Source organism: Zea mays, chromosome 4 (genome assembly GCF_902167145.1).
Source record: "Zea mays cultivar B73 chromosome 4, Zm-B73-REFERENCE-NAM-5.0, whole genome shotgun sequence".
Lineage (NCBI taxonomy): Eukaryota > Viridiplantae > Streptophyta > Magnoliopsida > Poales > Poaceae > Zea > Zea mays.
The window spans coordinates 213,602,525-213,621,762 of record NC_050099.1 but is presented as its reverse complement, the minus strand read 5'-3'; the positions used below and the strand labels follow the sequence as shown (position 1 = coordinate 213,621,762).

At 44.5% G+C, this 19,238-nt stretch overlaps 2 protein-coding genes across 2 annotated transcripts; both read right to left on the bottom strand.

The window, feature by feature from the left end:
* Window positions 1-9,598: 9,598 nt before the first annotated feature.
* LOC100282521 (NFU3) lies at window positions 9,599-12,416 on the bottom strand. Its single transcript, NM_001155429.2, has 4 exons — window positions 12,176-12,416; window positions 11,994-12,084; window positions 11,014-11,324; window positions 9,599-10,084 (listed from the first exon to the last, which is right to left on the bottom strand). Exons 1-4 carry the CDS (start codon window positions 12,260-12,262, stop codon window positions 9,893-9,895), a joined length of 681 nt encoding a protein of 226 aa, NP_001148901.2. The 5' UTR covers window positions 12,263-12,416; the 3' UTR covers window positions 9,599-9,892.
* Window positions 10,091-11,004, bottom strand: LOC103654573 (uncharacterized). The gene has a single exon (XM_008681418.2). It carries the CDS (start codon window positions 10,828-10,830, stop codon window positions 10,312-10,314), a length of 519 nt encoding a protein of 172 aa, XP_008679640.1. The 5' UTR covers window positions 10,831-11,004; the 3' UTR covers window positions 10,091-10,311.
* Window positions 12,417-19,238: the final 6,822 nt, after the last annotated feature.

Here is a 19,238-nt window from a genome sequence, read left to right as displayed (position 1 = left end):
CTTGGTAAAGTTATTGGCTAATTGTTCCTTAGTGTTAATATATGCAATCTCGATATCCCCCTTTTGTTGGTGATCCCTTAAGAAATGATACCAAATGGCTATGTGTTTAGTGCGACTATGCTCAACGGGATTATCCGCCATGCGGATTGCACTCTCATTATCACATAGAAGAGGAACTTTGGTTAATTTGTAACCATAGTCCCTAAGGGTTTGCCTCATCCAAAGTAGTTGCGCGCAACAATGACCTACGGCAATATACTCGGCTTCGGTGGTAGAAAGAGCTACGGAATTTTGCTTCTTTGAAGCCTAAGACACCAAGGATCTTCCCAAGAACTGGCAAGTCCCCGATGTGCTCTTTCTATTAATTTTACACCCCACCCAATCGGCATCCGAATAACCAATTAAATCAAATGTGGATCCCCAAGAGTACCAAAGCCCAAACTTAGGAGTTTGAACCAAATATCTCAAGATTCGTTTTACGGCTGTAAGGTGAGCTTCCTTAGGGTCGGCTTGGAATCTTGCACACATGCATACGAAAAGCATTATGTCCGGTCGAGATGCACATAAATAGAGTAAAGAGCCTATCATCGACCGGTATACCTTTTGATCTACGGATTTACCTCCCGTGTCGAGGTCGAGATGCCCATTGGTTCCCATGGGTGTCTTGATGGGTTTGGCATCCTTCATCCCAAACTTGTTTAGAATGTCTTGAATATACTTTGTTTGGCTAATGAAGGTGCCCTCTTGGAGTTGCTTTACTTGAAATCCCAAGAAGTACTTCAATTCCCTCATCATAGACATCTCGAATTTCTGTGTCATGATCCTACTAAATTCTTCACATGTAGATTCGTTAGTAGACCCAAATATAATATCATCAACATAAATTTGGCATACAAACAAATCATTGTCAAGAGTTTTAGTAAATAAAGTAGGATCGGCCTTTCCGACTTTGAAACCATTAGTGACAAGGAAATCTCTAAGGCATTCATACCATGCTCTTGGGGCTTGCTTGAGCCCATAAAGCGCCTTAGAGAGTTTATATACATGGTTAGGGTACTCACTATCTTCAAAGCCGGGAGGTTGCTCAACATAGACCTCTTCCTTGATTGGTCCATTGAGAAAGGCACTTTTCACGTCCATTTGATAAAGCTTAAAGCCATGGTAAGTAGCATAGGCAAGTAATATACGAATTGACTCAAGCCTAGCTACGGGTGCATAGGTTTCACCGAAATGCAAACCTTCGACTTGTGAGTATCCCTTGGCCACAAGTCGGGCTTTGTTCCTTGTCACCACACCATGCTCATCTTGCTTGTTGCGGAAGACTCACTTGGTTCCTACAACATTTTGGTTAGGACATGGAACTAAATGCCATACCTCATTCCTAGTGAAGTTGTTGAGCTCCTCTTGCATCGCCACCACCCAATCCGAATCTTGTAGTGCTTCCTCTACCCTGTGTGGCTCAATAGAGGAAACAAAAGAGTAATACTCACAAAAATGTGCAACACGAGATCTAGTGGTTACCCCCTTATGAATGTCACCGAGGATGGTGTCGACGGGGTGATCTCGTTGGATTGCTTGGTGGACTCTTGGGTGTGGCGGTCTTGGAACTTGTTCATCTTCCTCATCTTGATCATGGGCATCTCCCCCTTGATCATTGCTCTCCTCTTGAGGTGGCTCAACTCCTTGATCTTCTCCGTCATCATTTTGAGCTTCATCCTCATCTTGAGTTGGTGGAGATGCTTGTGTGGAGGAAGACGGTTGATCTTGTGCATGTGGAGGCTCTTCGGATTCCTTAGGACACACATCCCCAATGGACATGTTCCTTAGTGCGACGCACGGAGCCTCTTCATCACCTATCTCATCATGATCAACTTGCTCTACTTGAGAGCCGTTAGTTTCATCAAACACAATGTCACAAGAAACTTCAACTAGTCCATAGGACTTGTTAAAGACTCTATATGCCCTTGTGTTTGAATCATAACCTAGTAAAAAGCCTTCTACAGTCTTAGGAGCATATTTAGATTTTCTACCTCTTTTAACAAGAATAAAACTTTTGCTACCAAAGACTCTAAAATATGAAACATTGGGCTTTTTACCGGTTAGGAGTTCATATGATGTCTTCTTGAGGATTCGGTGTAGATACAACCGGTTGATGGCGTAGCAGGCGGTGTTGACCGCCTCGGCCCAAAACCGATCCGAAGTCTTGTACTCATCAAGCATGGTTCTTGCCGTGTCCAATAGAGTTCTATTCTTCCTCTCTACTACACCATTTTGTTGTGGCGTGTAGGGAGAAGAGAACTCATGCTTGATGCCCTCCTCCTCAAGGAAGCCTTTGATTTGTGAGTTCTTGAACTCCGTCCCTTGTCGCTTCTTATTTTCTTGATCATTAAGCCGAACTCGTTTTGAGCCCATCTCAAGAATCCTTTTAAGGTCTCTTGGGTATGATATTTTTCCTGTAAAAAGAACACCCAAGTGAAGCGAGAATAGTCATCCACAATAACTAGACAGTACTTACTCCCACCGATGCTTATGTAAGCTATCGGGCTGAATAGGTCCATGTGTAGGAGCTCGAGTGGCCTGTCAGTCGTCATGATGTTCTTGTGTGGATGATGAACACCAACTTGCTTCCCTGCCTGACATGCGCTACAAATTCTGTCTTTCTCAAAATGAACATTTGTTAGTCCCAAAATGTGTTCTCCCTTTAGAAGCTTGTGAAGATTCTTCATTCCAACATGTGCTAGTCGGCGATGCCAGAGCCAGCCCATGTTAGTCTTAGCAATTAAGCAAGTGTCGAGTTCAGCTCTATCAAAATCTACCAAGTATAGCTGACCCTCTAACACTCCCTTAAATGCTACTGAATCATCACTTCTTCTAAAGACAGTAACACCTATATCCGTAAAAAGACAGTTGTAGCCCATTTTGCATAATTGAGAAACGGACAGCAAATTGTAATCTAAAGAGTCTACAAGAAAAACATTGGAAATGGAATGGTCAGGAGATATAGCAATTTTACCCAATCCTTTGACCAAACCTTGGTTTCCATCCCCGAATGTGATCGCTCTTTGGGGATCTTGGTTTTTCTCATAGGAGGAGAACATCTTCTTCTCCCCTGTCATGTGGTTTGTGCACCCGCTGTCGATGATCCAACTTGAGCCCCCGGGTGCATAAACCGACAAAACAAATTTAGTTCTTGATTTTAGGTACCCAAATGGTTTTGGGTCCTTTGACATTAGACACAAGAACTTTGGGTATCCAAACACAAGTCTTTGATCCCTTGTGTTTGCCCCCAACATACTTGACAACTATCTTGCCGGATTTGTTAGTTAAAACATAAGATGCATCAAAAGTTTTAAATGAAATGTCATGATCATATGATGCAGTTGGAGTTTTCTTCTTAGGCAATTTTACACGGGTTGATTGCCTAGAACTAGATGTCTCACCCTTATATATAAAAGCATGATTAGGGCCAGAGTGAGACTTCCTAGAATGAACTCTCCTAATTTTGCTCTCAGGATAACCGGCAGGGTACAAAATGTAGCCCTCGTTATCCTGAGGCATGGGAGCCTTGCCCTTTACAAAGTTAGACAATCTTTTAGGAGGGGCATTAAGTTTGAGATTGTCCCCCTTTTGGAAGCCAATGCCATCCTTGATGCCAGGGCGTCTCCCACTATAGAGCATGCTTCTAGCAAATTTAAATTTTTCATTTTCTAAGTCATGCTCATTAATCTTAGCATTAAGTTGAGCTATGTGATCATTTTGTTTCTTAATTAAAGCTAGGTGATCATGGATAGCATCAACATTAATGTCTCTACATCTAGTACAAATGGAAGTATGCTCAACGGTAGATGTAGAGGGTTTGCAAGATTTTAATTCAACAACTTTAGCATGTAATATATCATTTTCACTTCTAAGGTTAGAAATAGTAACATTGCAAACATCAAAGTCTTGAGCCTTAGCAATCAAATTTTCATTTTCATTTCTAAGGTTAGCAAGAGAATCATTCAATTTTTCAATCTTAGCAAGCAAATTAGCATTATCATTTCTAAGATTGGAAATCGAATCATCACAAACATTAGAATCAACCTTAGCAATAAGTTTAGCATTTTCATTTCTAAGGTTGGCAATAGTATCATGATAAGTGCTTAGCTCACTAGATAATTTTTCACATTTTTTTACTTCTAGAGCATAAGCATTCTTAACCTTAGCATGCTTCTTTGTTTCTTTAATAAGGAAGTCCTCTTGTGAGTCCAAGAGATCATCCTTCTCATGAATAGCACTAATTAATTCATTTAATTTTTTTTTTGTTGCATGTTTAGGTTGGCAAAAAGGGTGCGCAAGTTATCCTCCTCATCACTACAATTATCCTCATCACTAGAGGTTTCATATTTAGCGGAGGATCTTGATTTTACCTTCTTCCTTTTGCCGTCCTTTGCCATGAGGCACTTGTGGCCGACGTTGGGGAAGAGAAGACCCTTGGTGATGGCGATGTTTGCGGCATCCTCGTCGGAGGAGGAGTCGGTGGAGCTCTCGTCGGAGTCCCATTCCCGGCAAACATGGGCATCGCCGCCCTTCTTCTTGTAATACCTCTTCTTCTCCTTTCTTCTCCCCTTCTTGTCGTCGCCCCTGTCACTATCACTAGATAATGGACATTTAGCAATGAAATGACCGGGCTTACCACACTTGTAGCATACTTTCTTGGAGCAGGGCTTGTAATCCTTCCCCCTCTTTTGTTTGAGGATTTGGCGGAAGCTCTTGATGATGAGCGCCATTTCCTCGTTGTCGAGCTTGGAGGCGTCGATGGGTGTTATACTTGATGTAGATTCCTCCTTCTTTTCCTCCGTCGCCTTGAATGCGACCGGTTGTGCTTCGGACGTGGAGGGGCCATCTAGCTCGACGATTTTCTTTGAGCCTTTGATCATCAACTCAAAGCTCACAAAATTCTCTATTACTTCCTCGGGAGTCATTAGTGTATATCTAGGATTACCACGAATTAATTGAACTTGAGTAGGGTTAAGGAAAACAAGTGATCTAAGAATAACCTTAACCATTTTGTGGTCATCCCATTTTTTGCTCCCGAGGTTGCGCACTTGGTTCACCAAGGTTTTGAGCCAATTGTACATGTCTTGTGGCTCCTCCCCTTGGCGAAGCCGGAAGCGACCAAGCTCCCCCTCGATCGTCTCCCGCTTGGTGATCTTGGTCACCTCGTCTCCTTCGTGCGTGGTCTTTAGCACGTCCCAAATCTCCTTTGCGCTCTTAAACCCTTGCACCTTATTATACTCCTCTCAACTTAGAGAGGCGAGGAGTATAGTTGTGGCTTGGGAGTTGAAGTGTTGGATTTGTTCGACCTCCTCCGAGTCGTAATCCTTGTCTCCCTTCTTTGGTACCTGCACTCCATACTCAACAATATCCCATATGCTTTTGTGGAGTGAGGTTAGGTGATGCCTCATTTTATCACTCCACATAGAATAATCTTCACCTTCAAACATAGGTGGTTTGCCTAATGGAACGGAAAGTAATGGAGTGCGTCTAGAAATGCGAGGATAGCGAAGGGGCATCTTACTATACTTCTTGCGCTCATGGCGCTTTGAAGTAGTGGAGGCCGATTCCGAGCCGGAGGTGGAGGGTGACGAAGAGTCGGTCTCGTAGTAGACCACCTTCCTCATCTTCTTCTTCTTGTCACCCATCCGATGGGACTTGATGGAGGAAGAGGATTCCTCCTTGTGCTTGTGGGCGGACTCCCTTGAGTGTGTTCTTCTCGAGCTTGCGGACTTGTCGCCGGTCCCGAGATCCCTCTTGACGGATGCTTCTGACATCACTTCGAGTGGTTAGGCTCTAATGAAGCACCGCCTCTGATACCAATTGAAAGTCGCCTAGAGGGGGTGAATAGGGCGAATCTGAAATGTATAAACTTAAGCACAACTACAAGCCGGGTTAGCGTTAGAAATATAAACGAGTCCGAGAGAGAGGGCACAAAACAAATCGTGAGCAAATAAAGAGCGAGACACGATGATTTGTTTTACCGAGGTTCGGTTCTTGCAAACCTACTCCCCGTTGAGGTGGTCACAAAGACCGGGTCTCTTTCAACCCTTTCCCTCTCTCAAACGGTCACTTAGACCGAGTGAGCTTCTCTTCTCAATCAAACGGAACACAAAGTTCCCGCAAGGACCACCACACAATTGGTGTCTCTTGCCTTGGTTACAATTGAGTTTGATTACAAGAAGAATGAGAAAGAAAAGAAGCAATCCAAGCGCAAGAGCTCAAATGAACACAACAAATCTCTCTCTCTCTAATCACTAAAGCTTTGTGTGGAGTTGGGAGAGGATTTGATCTCTTTGGTGTGTCTTGTATTGAATGTTATAGCTCTTGTAAGGTGTAGAAGTGTAGAAACTTGGATTCCATTGAATGTGGGGTGGTTGGGGTATTTATAGCCCCAACCACCAAACATAGCCGTTGGAAGTGTGCTGTCGCATGGCGCACCGGACAGTCCGGTGCGCCACCGGACACTGTCCGGTGTGCCAGCCACGTACGTCAGCATACCGTTGGGGTTCGACCATTGGAGCTCTGACTTGTGGGGCCTCTGGGATGTCCGGTGGTGCACCGGACAGGTCTTGTAGACTGTCCGGTGCGCCAACTGCGCGTGCTCTAACTCTGGCGCGCTCTGTAGCGCATTGAATGCGGTTGCAGTCGACCGTTGCACGCAAAGTAGTCGTTGCTCCGCTGGCACACCGGACAGTCCGGTGAATTATAGCGGAGCGCCCTCTGAATTTCCCGAAGGTGAAGAGTTCAGCCTTGAGTGCCCTGGTGCACCAGACATTGTCCGGTGGTGCACCGGACACTGTCCGGTGCGCCAGACCAGGGTGCCTTTGGGTTGTCTTTTGCTCTCTTTGTTTGAACCCTTTCTTGGTCTTTTTATTGGCTTAGTGTGAACCTTTGGCACCTGTAGAACTTATAGACTAGAGCAAACTAGTTAGTCCAATTATTTGTGTTGGGCAATTCAACCACCAAAATCAATTAGGAAAAAGGTGTAAGCCTAATTCCCTTTCAGTGTCAACTGATGAACCTGTACCTCGAACTTCCGCAAAACCTCTACTACAAACCGATGCGCCGGCAGGCAAAGACAGGAAGCGAAAATGGCTTAAAAACAACCAATTCCCCCTCCGGCTCATGGACCTCTTCTGCCCCTAGAGCCCGCCTGACACCATTCCCAAAATAACCTAGTCGCTGCATCTCCAGCACGTGGCCCGAAAATATCCTCGAGGTCCTGAACTCGACTGTGTGGTCGGGCTGCAGATCTACCACCGCCAAATCGCTCAACGTCTCCTCAGACGATGGCATGACCGGCGACGCGCTCGCAGCAGACGAAGTAGAGGATGACATTGTCACGTACCGTCAGCGGTGGCGCGCGGTTTGCTTGATACGAGCCAGATCACTGATGGAGAAGGAGCAAAGAGGACAGGCGAGCGGTTGTAACAACTAGGGTTTTTCCATCGCGAGTTCGAGCAGGCAAAAGCCTCGGTCGAGGCCGGGTTTTTATAGGCACGGAGCGACCCCTCGGGAAACCCATAATCCCATAGTAACACATCCCATCAACGGTCACATTTCAAAAACCCCCGCGGGACAAATTCGAGCGAGGGCAGCGTTTTCACCATCTCACGGCAGTCTTAGGCACCAGCTGACTTGGTCGAACTGGCCCCTTGGAGGGCAAATGTTGGGGCAAAGGCGAACATGCCCCCTCGCTCGAGAATTTCCGCATCGACGTATCACAGATCGAAGGCCCCGTCAGGAGGCTCTGCTAGCTAGGCCCGCGGACATCTCCCAGGCGAAGGCCTTCAAAGACTTCAGGGACCGGATGACTGAGACCGTGAAGACCTCAGGGCTTTTTCTCCCTCAATGCAGGAAGGGGTCCGTGTACAATCCGGCCCATGTTGTAAGGCCCCGGCCGCAGGTCGTCGTATGGGCAGAGCGGGTTGGGCCACGTCTGTAATAAAGTATGTTGTAATGACACGTTGTAACCCCCCCTAGTGAGGGAATATTCCATGGATAAACTAGGTAACTAAGGGTCTAATTGTCCTTGACAGGGTCGGGCAGTCCGCAGTCGCTCAGTTAACTATAAATAGCCCTGCACTGTGCCAATGCGGGGGATGGAAAGAAAAAACAATGTTGCCCTAACGCCTTGTGTTCAGAGGCATCAAACCATTCCCTTTTCTTCCTATTGGATTTTGTTGTCCCCGGATTAGCAAGTTCCAACATGGCTCAATGGTCCAAATATGCCAAATCTTTGAAAAACTTAGAATTTTTCATTCAACTTAGTTTGAATCTTCAATTGCATCTTTTGATCTCATATTTAATAGCAAACTTTTTTAAAGCTAGTCATGTTCTATTTGCTTTGGTTGTGTTGGCATAAATCACCAAAAATGGAGAGATTGAAAGAGAAATGGGAAATTAAGTCATTTCTATAGTATTTTGGTGATTAATGACCAACACACCATATTGGACTAAGTAGTTTGCTAAGTCTATGAGTGCATGTTCACTCAAGTGCAAATTGAAGAATCCAAGTTCAAATGAGCTCAAATAAGGCTACAAAGATCAACATTTTGAAAAAGAGTAAAATAGTGATGTTTGAACCTTTCGAATATGTTGTATACACATTTTAGAATGCTCTCAAACTCATTTTCTAGCAAAAGTTCCATTTTGGACTTATTTTGACCTGAAACATGAAATCTGAATTGGAGATGAGCTCAAGGTATGAATCCGTGACTTAGACAAGTTGAACATACTATTGATATGTTTATTTAAGTCATAGGATATCTCCCAAACAAAGCCAAGTCAAATTCAAGAAGAATTAGATAAATTTGTAATTTTTGCAACTGCACATGGGCTCACTGGACCTTCTGCAGTACTGGTACGGTGGTGCACCATATTGTCTGACCAGAGAGCCTCTGGAAGACTTCATCGGTCTGGCGCATCAGACACTGGGTCTGATGCACTGAACCTCGCCATACGGAACTGCTCAGCCTCATGATTTTTTATTAAAAATCATCGAACCTCAGTCCAGTGGTGCACCAGACCTCGCGTGTAACGACTACTTTAGGCTCAATGGCTACTTCAACTGGCGGTTGACACATGGTGGTCTGGTACCAGCCTGATATGGAAGGCGCCAATTAGGAACCTAGAGGACTAGCTACTGTTCCCGGTTCGGTGGTGCACCAGACCGATATGGTGCGCGTGCAGAAGGAAATTTTCTAGCAGCTCCTCAATGGCTATTTTGGCCATTTAGGCTATAAATAGAGTCCCTAGCGGACCTCTACAAGTACTCCAAGCATCCTAAGAGCATGTGATCACTCACAAACACATTCACAACATGTCAGATTCATAAATGGACGTTCCTTACAATGCATCGTATGAGATCTTGTATTTTTGTGTATTTCATAGCACCTATCTTCTTTATTTCTGATGCATAGGGTTCAGCACATGTTCAAACGGACATGATTTTTGGGAAAGGGATTAAGCCCACACATTAGGGGGTGTTTGTTTGAGATTACAATCTACCTAGATTATATAATCTAAAAATGTTAAATTAACACTTAGTTCAAAATTTGTTTGATTATATAATCTGAAAAGATGAGATTTAATTCCTTTGAACCGAACATGACCTGATTTAGTTTCTTCCATCGTGATTAACGAGAATACAGGTCATACAGACAAAAACCAAAACTCTGGTTACAAATCCAACCAACACCTTTACTTGAACATTGTGTATCGATGATCATAATATCGCTGAAGAGGAGCTAAATGCTCAGCAGGCTACACATTACAACTCCTTAAATTTATTGCGGTAGTGCATTTACATTATCAACTGTGACTGGTGCCTGGCTTCTAAAAGATTCTAATCTTATGGCAAAAGCTGGACAGCTGCAATTTTAGGGATTTTTTCACGGAGCTTCTGAGTCAATGCTACTCGGACAGTCATCACACCAGCAGCTGGGCCTGTAAGCCTAACCTTGACAATAGGCTCCTCGATTGTGACAAACTCGAGCTCGCCACCTCCTGTGCCAGCAAGGTATGGCCTAATCTCGTCAAGTACCTGATACAGGAGAAAACATGTTCAGTTTCTCAATGCTCTTAAAAAATACTGATCCATGAGAAAAATAGAAATTATAAATCTTTGAGGCTAGTTTTCAAAGTAAGCGTTAAGGGCAAGATAGATTTGCTTGTTGGTCACCATATCTTCTTTATTGCTTTGATCTTACAGATACGAAGTGAACTTGGAAAATCACAAAAACTAGGCATTGATGGTCACCATATCAGCACTCAGCAGACAGAATTTCCTATTAATGATAGCATGATTAACATCACTTCCTGTATCACTCGAAAAGGGTGCACGGTGTACCGCTGTAGCACAGGTGATAGCTGAAAGGATGTTACTTCACGTACTGAAGATAAGGATGCAAAATCTAAATTGTTTGCCATAACATAAATATGTCCAAAGGCAGGGGCACAGAAGCTAGTTGTTATGATATAAAAGACAAGTTCGTTCATACAATGGAAATCAACTAAAGAACCCGAGGTTCCAAAAAACAAACAACCAGAAAAACAACACTGCATGAGTGCAACTACACTGAAAAGTCCTGACCTGCTCCTACCAACCAAATAAATGAAGTAAAGCATTCTACCATTGCAATAGAACTCTCCACAATATATATAATAGGTAAAGATGAATAATTTAAGCCTAGCAAACTGGCATAGGAGATGGATCTTAAATGTAAAAATAACTGATAATAACATCATTATGCAGTCAAGACATTGTAGAAATAAATAAGCACAACTCATCAGAAAACTAGGAATTTTATTTACAAAGTATACTACATATTTCAGAAGAATTTGATTTTGTTCAAGGAAAATTCATTCCATTTAATCAAAATCCAACAAAATAAGTCCTGGTTTACTTCAGTAATCCATAAGAATCAAGTGACTTTTACCAATAGAATATTTGGCCAACAATAGAACATTTACCTTTTCAATGTTCTCTTGGTTCAACTCAAGGCCAGTTTCCTCATCAGCAATGGGCTCAACTGCAACAATCTCTGGTATTTTCTCCATCAAGCGCCGTTCAATACCCATCTTCATCGTTGTTACTGAAGCCGGGCATGAACCACATGCTCCTTGCAGCTTTAACCTTACCACGTTCCCATCAATCTCATGCAACGCAACATTGCCTCCGTCTGCCATAAGATACGGCCTTACTTCATCCAACACCATCTCAACATTTTCAGCAGTCAATGGAAGCTCGATCGCAGGGTCTGGATTGGCAACAGCTTGAACCACTGCTAGAGCAGGACACAGTTATAGTTGCAGTTACTCAAACAGTTACATCTTAATAAATTAAGACAGAAAATACAAGCAAACAGTATGAATTGTGGAATGCCCTGATACCTAAACTCAATCACTGCAGGAGATGCTCCAGATTGTACCAAAACAGTTAACTTTCTACTCTTATATGCTTAGATAATAATCATAACACAGCACGAACAATAGGAAACTACGCTCCCAAGACAGAAGGTATCATATATAGGTGCAAGGCATACTCTAGCTTTTGTTTGCACACCATTGATATTTTGCAACTACATATTAGCAGATTCATCATCTTGGAATGTTATCCTTAGAAATGAACCTAAGCAAACAATCACTATGTGGCAATAGATAGCTGGTCTTCAATCCTAACACCTGAACGTGGGATTTGTAATAACACAGTTTTTCTTTCCTTTTAGCAGATGTTGCCACAGTATGATTACAGGATTAAACCATCAACGTTCCACAATATGCGGCAAGATAATTCTTCCTCTACAAAATACCCCAGCAATCCTTGAGGCAGCTCCATATAACACCAATCCAATCCATAAAGCAAGGTAAGCTTGAAAGAGTTTTCTACCGAGCCATAAAATACCTAAACAAAAGATGGAGAGAAAAAGAACCAGGGCTAACAAAGAACTGACCTTGTCGCAGCCGTCGACAGCCCAGGGGCGCGGAGGACGCAACAAGCCTGGGCGCGGAACAAGCCCGCACGGCCGTCGACGCAACCCCCACCTGTGCACCGAATCGAGAACCAATCAGCCGGACCGAGCCAGGCGAGAAAAGGCCCCTCGAGAAAAGCCACAGGGGGTAACGGAACCCTTACCCTGAAGGTGGACGGCGAGGACGATGACGAGGTGGACGCCGATGGGCCAGGCGCCCATGCCACAGCCGCCGCCGCCGTCGTCTGCATCGCTGGAGAAGAGAAGCGCGGTGTGAATTGTTGCCCGCGGTTCTTGGTGGAATCGTTCCGTCAAGATTCGGTGTGGGTGGAATCGTGGAGCTCGTCTTTGTGGCTGGAGGTAGGAATAGGACAGCTGGACAGGTGATTGGCGTGGCTGGCTTGCCCTCTTCCTCTCTTTCTTTTCCCCTAGTTTCTCTGAAAAATAATAGAAATTGTACTGTTTAAGCTTCGTTTCCGTTGCTATAATTTTTTTTTTCTGTTTCACTATTATTGTACTATCATTCTTTAGAAAAGAAAATGTGCCGGGTATTATTTTGTCAAGTTCGGTCAGAATTTGTGGTGTTTCATAAAAGTTGAGCATGACAGCAATCCAGCAAACCGTGGTCATTTATCAAGTTGTTTGATTGGCTTTAATCCGAAACGCCCTAAATCCTAAAGCCTTTCTGTGGTGTTTTGACTCTATGAATTGTAGATGCAGCAGCCTGAATAACTAGCTTTAATCCGAAACAAACAGTCTGTGATTGATTTTAAGCCGCATCATGTGGTTCGTGAAACTTGTCTAGGTACGTGTGTCAATTTTTGATCCGGGCGAAACCTTTTTATAGTTTAAGCTTGTAATAATATAACCATGATCTATATGACTTTTCTAGTGTAGAAAAAAAGAAAATAAGGAATGTTTTCCATAAATACTAGAAAAGAGGGCTTTGGAGATCTCAAAATATCGATTTTACCATATCAGGTTGTAATTGTATGATCATGTAAAATATTATTTTACGTTGTAGATTGCATTACTCATAGAATGGATTTTAAAATGAGAGATATGATGAGTAAAAGTTAATAGGGATAACTTTATAGGAGTGTTTTATGCGTGAAGTCGCTATATTGGTCGTTTGACACTAAGGAGACTAGAGAACGACGGAAACGAGACCGCTCGATAGGAGCGGAGCAATTTTTCCCGCTCTTCTATCCCATATCTTGTCTTTTCCTATTTCACTAGTGTCTAATGTGCGTCCTACACGTTGTTTTGTATGATTCTACTAAAAATGTATATATAAGGAATATTGTATATAAAAGTACTGGTACAACACAATATTAATGGTTTTTTACAGGAACAAATACAAGATACAATGATACACATATATAAAAAGTTTATATATCTAAAGCCCTGGCCTTCTAATAACTAGAGGAATCCCAGGCTAGACGTGTCATCCGGTTGAGCCGGACTAGGTCCAGGTGTCTATAAAAGCACCTAAGGCTACCAGGAATTAGGGTTTTAGCGGCGACGATGATTTCCCCAAGGCGTGCGAGCGGCGGCCATCCCGAGGGCGAGCTACGGCACCCTCGAGGTGGGCGTGCGACGACTCGCGATCCAGAAGCGCGGTGGTGGCTCCTGATCCGGAGGAGCGGCGGTGGCTCCTCGGTCTGGAGACACGGTGAAGGTGTCTCCCGATCTAGAGGCACGGCAGCAGGTGGGAGCGGCGGCAGAACCGACACGTCACAGACAACGCATCAGAGATGGGAGCAGTTGCGGTGACGGATCCCTGGGGCACACACGCAACGGAGATCCCCTGAGGCGCGCACGACGGCGACACAATCAAGGTGGGAGCGGTGGCAGCAGAATTCCCTAGGTGTGAGCGGTGACGGCGGGCTCTCCTAGGCACAAGCTATGGTGGATCCCAGAGGTGAGGCGATGGTTCCTTCACAGCAGCGGTGGCCCCCTAGGGCGCATGACTGTGACGTCATCCAAGGCGGCGACATCTCCCCTAGACGCAAACGACGAACATGTTTTATGCTATTTTATAGGTTTTTACGACATATATTTCAGTTAATGAGTCTGCTTTCCATCTGTTGTCTGTTTATGATATTTCTATTCACGTTTTACGCAAACGTTTATTGATTTTATGCATTATATCGTTACCTAACCCAGTGTGTATATGAGGTTCGTACTATTTACACCATATGTATTAGATATTTACGACACACACATTTACACAACGTAACAAAAATTCACAGAAAAGTTAACCACTCCCAGATATAAATGCTATTTGCACTCATAACTGTGGGTTTTACGCTCAAAACCAAATGTTTTTATGCTCGAACATGGAGATACGTTCATCAATGAACTGCATGCCAGATTTTTATGCAGTATGCCACATTGCATAAATAACTACATCGTGTAGCATAATTAGTATAAGTATATATAATAAACCGGTTCTAACGAGCCTAACTGCCTGCTGTTGGAGCGATCCTATATTTATGGAGGAAATAAAACATTTAAATAAGATTTTTTTGTTTCCATACATGTCAATCCATTTCCTTTCATCGCACATTCCTGTCATCCTAAATTTGTGTGCATGAAAAAGTAAACATTTTTTACGCAATATACCAAGTTGCATAAATAACTACATCGCGTAGCATAATTAGTATCAGTATATATCATAAATTAGTTATAACGAGCTTAGTTGCATGGCTATTGGAGCGATCCTATATTTATGGAGCCATCTAATTTTTGGGGAATGTAGTGGAAACAAAAATATCATCCAAAATTTGTGCACATGTAATAGAAACTCTCACGATTCGCCAAAATTATCGAGTCTACCATAAAAATAGTATTTGCATGCATGTGCCTGCATGTATGCACGGGTATAATGGCTGAGTGAGGTTTTTATGCCATCTCTATGAACTATTTACGCTATTTCTGTGAACTATTTATGTTATTTGCGCAAAAAAAGCAAAACCACAATTTATGTCGTGAGTCCCATGCGGGGGATTAGGATGTTGGACCGGGGGTTTGATTGACGCGCGTGGGGAGGTTTGACTCGATGCACACATGCGTGGGGTGTGGGTGGGCGCGTCGCACGGTCCAACTAGGTCATAGGGGTGGTCGGACAGGGCTTCCTCTACCATTTAAAAGCTTAGGGCTTCGAATGTCAAGAACAAGTACCCCCTACCCCGAATTGAAGACCTATTCGATCAGCTAAGAGGAGTCAGTGTGTTCTCGAAGATAGATCTGAGGTCAGGTTACCGTCAGCTCAGGATCCGACCTTCGGATATACCGAAGACCACATTCATCACCAAGTATGGATTATATGAGTTCACCGTCATGTCATTCGGATTAACGAATGCACCAGCTTTCTTCATGTACCTAATGAATAGTGTGTTCATGGACTACCTCAACAAGTTCATAGCAGTGTTCATTGATGATATCCTCATATATTCCCAGAATGAGCAAGAGCATGAAGAGCATTTGAGGAAGGTATTGCAGAGGCTACGAGATTGTCAGCTGTATGCTAAGGTTAGCAAGTGTGAGTTCTGGATCAGCGAAGTCCTGTTCTTGGGTCATATTATAAACCAAGACAGATTAGCTATGGATCCTAAAAAAGTAGCAGCTATTCTGGACTGGAAAGCACCAAAAGATGTCCGGGGAATCAAGAGTTTCATTGGAATGGCCGGCTACTGTCGACGTTTCATTGAATATTTTTCCAAGATTGCCAGGCCAATGACAGCACTGCTAGTGAAGAAAGTTGAGTTCAAGTGGACCCCAGCATGCCAAGAGTCCATTGAGACGTTGAAGAAGAAGTTGACTACAACACCTGTGTTTATTCTACTAGATGTTCACAAGCCATTCTTAGTATATTGTGATGCTTCGAACACCGGACTAGGATGCATGTTAATGCAAGAAGGGAGAGTAGTGGCGTACTCGTCCCGACAGTTGAAGATTCATGAGAAGAATTACTCCACACATGATCTGGAGTTAGCAGCAGTGGTTCATGCACTGAAGACCTAGAGGCACTATTCGTATGGGTAGAAGTATGATATCTATACAGATCACAAGAGTCTCAAATACATATTCACCCAATCAGAATTGAACATGAGGCAGCGAAGATGGCTGGAGTTGATCAAAGACTATGAGCTGGAGATACATTACCACCCAGGCAAAGCTAATGTGGTTGCAGACGCTCTAAGCAGAAAGAGCCAAGTCAACATGATGGTCTCTCATCCGATGTCGTATGAGCTAGCAAAGGAATTCGACAGGTTGAGTCTCGGATTTCTAAACAACACTCAAGGAGTGACAGTGGAGCTGGAACCCACCTTAGAGCGAGAAATCAAATATGGTCAGAAGGATGATGAGAATATCAATAAGATTTGATAGCTGATCATAGATGAGAAAGGCAAAGATTTTCGTGAAGACGCAGAAGGCGTGGTGTGGTTTAAGGATGGATGTGCGTTCCCGACATCAAATAGATCCGAGAACTGATTCTCAAGGAAGCTCATGAGACAGCTTATTCCATACACCCTGGCAGTGAGGAGATGTACCAAGACCTGAAGAAAAGATTATGGTGGTACGGAATGAAAAGGGAGATAGCAAAGTATGTTTCCATATGCGACAGTTGTCAGAGAATCAAGCCAAAACACCAGAGGCCTGCAGGTTTGTTGCTGTCGTTGCATATTCATCAGTGGAAATGGGATGAGATTGAGATGGACTTTATAGTTGATCTGCCTCACACTCGAGCCGGTTATGACTCCATCTGGGTAGTAGTGGATCGCTTAACAAAGGCGGCTCATTTCATACCAGTCAAGACCACATATAACAGTGCAGTGCTGGCAGAACTATATATGTCTCGGATTGTATGTTTGCATGGTGTTCCAAAGAAGATAGTATCTGACAGAGGTACCCAGTTCACTTCCCACTTTTGGCAGCAATTACATGAAGCTTTGGGCACACACTTGAAGTTCAGTTCAGCTTATCACCTGCAAACAGATGGTCAGACAGAGAGAACCAACCAGATTCTTGAAGACATGTTGAGAGCTTGTGCTTTGCAAGACAAGTTAAGTTGGGACAAGAGGCTACCATATGCAGAATTCTCTTACAACAATAGCTACTAGGCCAGTCTGAAGATGTCACCATTCCATGCACTCTATGGGAGAAACTGTCGAACTCCATTGCATTGGGACCAACCCAATGAAAGGCATGTGTTCGGTCCAGATATTTTGCTTGATGCTGAAGAGAACATCAAAACGGTTCGAGAGAATCTAAAGACAGCACAGTCCAGACAGCGAAGCTATGATGACACCCAAAGAAGAGATCTGAGTTTTGAGGTAGGAAACTATGTCTACTTAAAGGTGTCACCCATCAGAGGAATCAAAAGGTTCGGAGTCAAGGGCAAGCTAGCACCTCGATACATCGGACCATACCAGATCTAGGCAAGACATGGAGAAGTGACATATCAACTCAGTCTACCAAAAAGTATGTTAGCCGTGCATGATGTGTTCCATGTGTCTCAGTTGAAGAGGTGATTGCGAGTGCTAGAAGAGCAATTACCAACCGAGGACCTCGAAGTTCAAGAAGATTTTACTTACATCGAGAAGCCAACTCAGATTCTGGAGATAGCAGACAGAGTCACTCGAAGAAGCACCATCACGATGTGTAAAGTCAAATGGGGCCATCACTCAGAGGAAGAAGCAATCTGGGAAAGAGAAGATGATTTGAAAGCCATGTACCTTGAACTCTTTGCTAGCCAACCCTGAATCTCGGGGGCGAGATTCTTTTAAGGAGGATAGGTTTGTAACATCCTGAATTTGGGGTATAAAATTTCTTCTCTAAATGCCTACCAAATTCAGGTGTTACCTCTTGTCTCTCTGTCCCTAGACTCTCTCTCTTTTCCTTTTGATTAGAATTAGGTAAATTAGGTGAGGGATTAATTATTTATTTTCTCAAAACTATGTGAGTCATGAATTGTTGCATCATGACGAGCCTAAATTGTTCTTTTGTTTGATGCACATGGTTGAATTATTTGAATTTGAATTTGTGTTTGAATTTGAATTGAGTTCACTAGAGAAAATAAAAGGAAAAGACATTAGAAATTCCAGGGAAAAAGAAAAACCTAATTCAGCCCAGCCGGCCTAGCTCGGCCCAAGTCCCGTGCGAGCACACCTGCCCCTCCCTCACAGTCGAACCCTCATGTCAGTGCCATCCTGCGCGCTCTCTCCCTCTCTCCCTCTCGCTGCCCGGTGGGACCGACTTGTCGGCGCCAGTTTCCTCCGCGCACACGCGCATTCTCTCTCTGTCTCATGAACCCCGCTCGTCAGCTCTACTACCCATTCGCTTGCCCGCTCTCTCAGTTCCGTGGGCCCTGCTTGTCAGAACTGTCCCCCCCCTGAACCGCCCGCGATCTCTACCGTGGACGCTCCCATGACCGCGCATTTCCCGGCCACGCCCCCACGTGTCCGATCCTTTTCTAGAGCTCGCACACACTCACTCGCCCTCCCCTGCTCAGTTGCGCCCTCAACCGAGCACCCTCGCCCTCTCTCTCGCTCTGCGAGCGCCCATGAAGCTCATCATGGTCCACCGCGTGTTCGCTGTGGTTCCATGCTCATTCTGCGGTCGCCGTCAAGCCCTTGTCGTGTCTGTTGCCTCGGTGATCTTCGCCCCGTCACCTGTGACCCGGGACACCCCTTAGTTCGCCCCCTTCCCCTCTATTTCTCTTGGTCCATGCTCACTAGTCCTCTCTCTGCACCGCCGCAGCTCCGCCACCATCGACATGTGACCTCGCCATGCCTCGGACACCATTCGTGCATCCCTAAGCCTTCTCTCAAGGTAACTGATCTAACCCCGCCCCTAATTTCCCCTGGTCTGCCCTTGGTTATGCATGATTGCTCGCAGGAGTGACCTCCGGTCCGCCCGAGATTCCCCCTCCACCATCTGCCCGTCTCAGCCTCGTTCCTGCAACCCGGACCTCGCCATAGGGCTCATCGAGTCCTCCCCAACCTTTCTGGCTATCAACACCACCCCCAGCACCCTAGAAACCCCAATCTACCTCGTCTACGGCAGCTGCGCCGCCGCGGGTGAGAATGGCGCCGCCCCTAGCCGGCCGGAGAAGGTGAAATCCCCTGGCACCCCATCTTAACCATCCAACCACAATCTTATGGCCCGGATGCGCGGATAACGGTTCTCGTGGTTCGTGGAACCATAGTCGTCGATCTG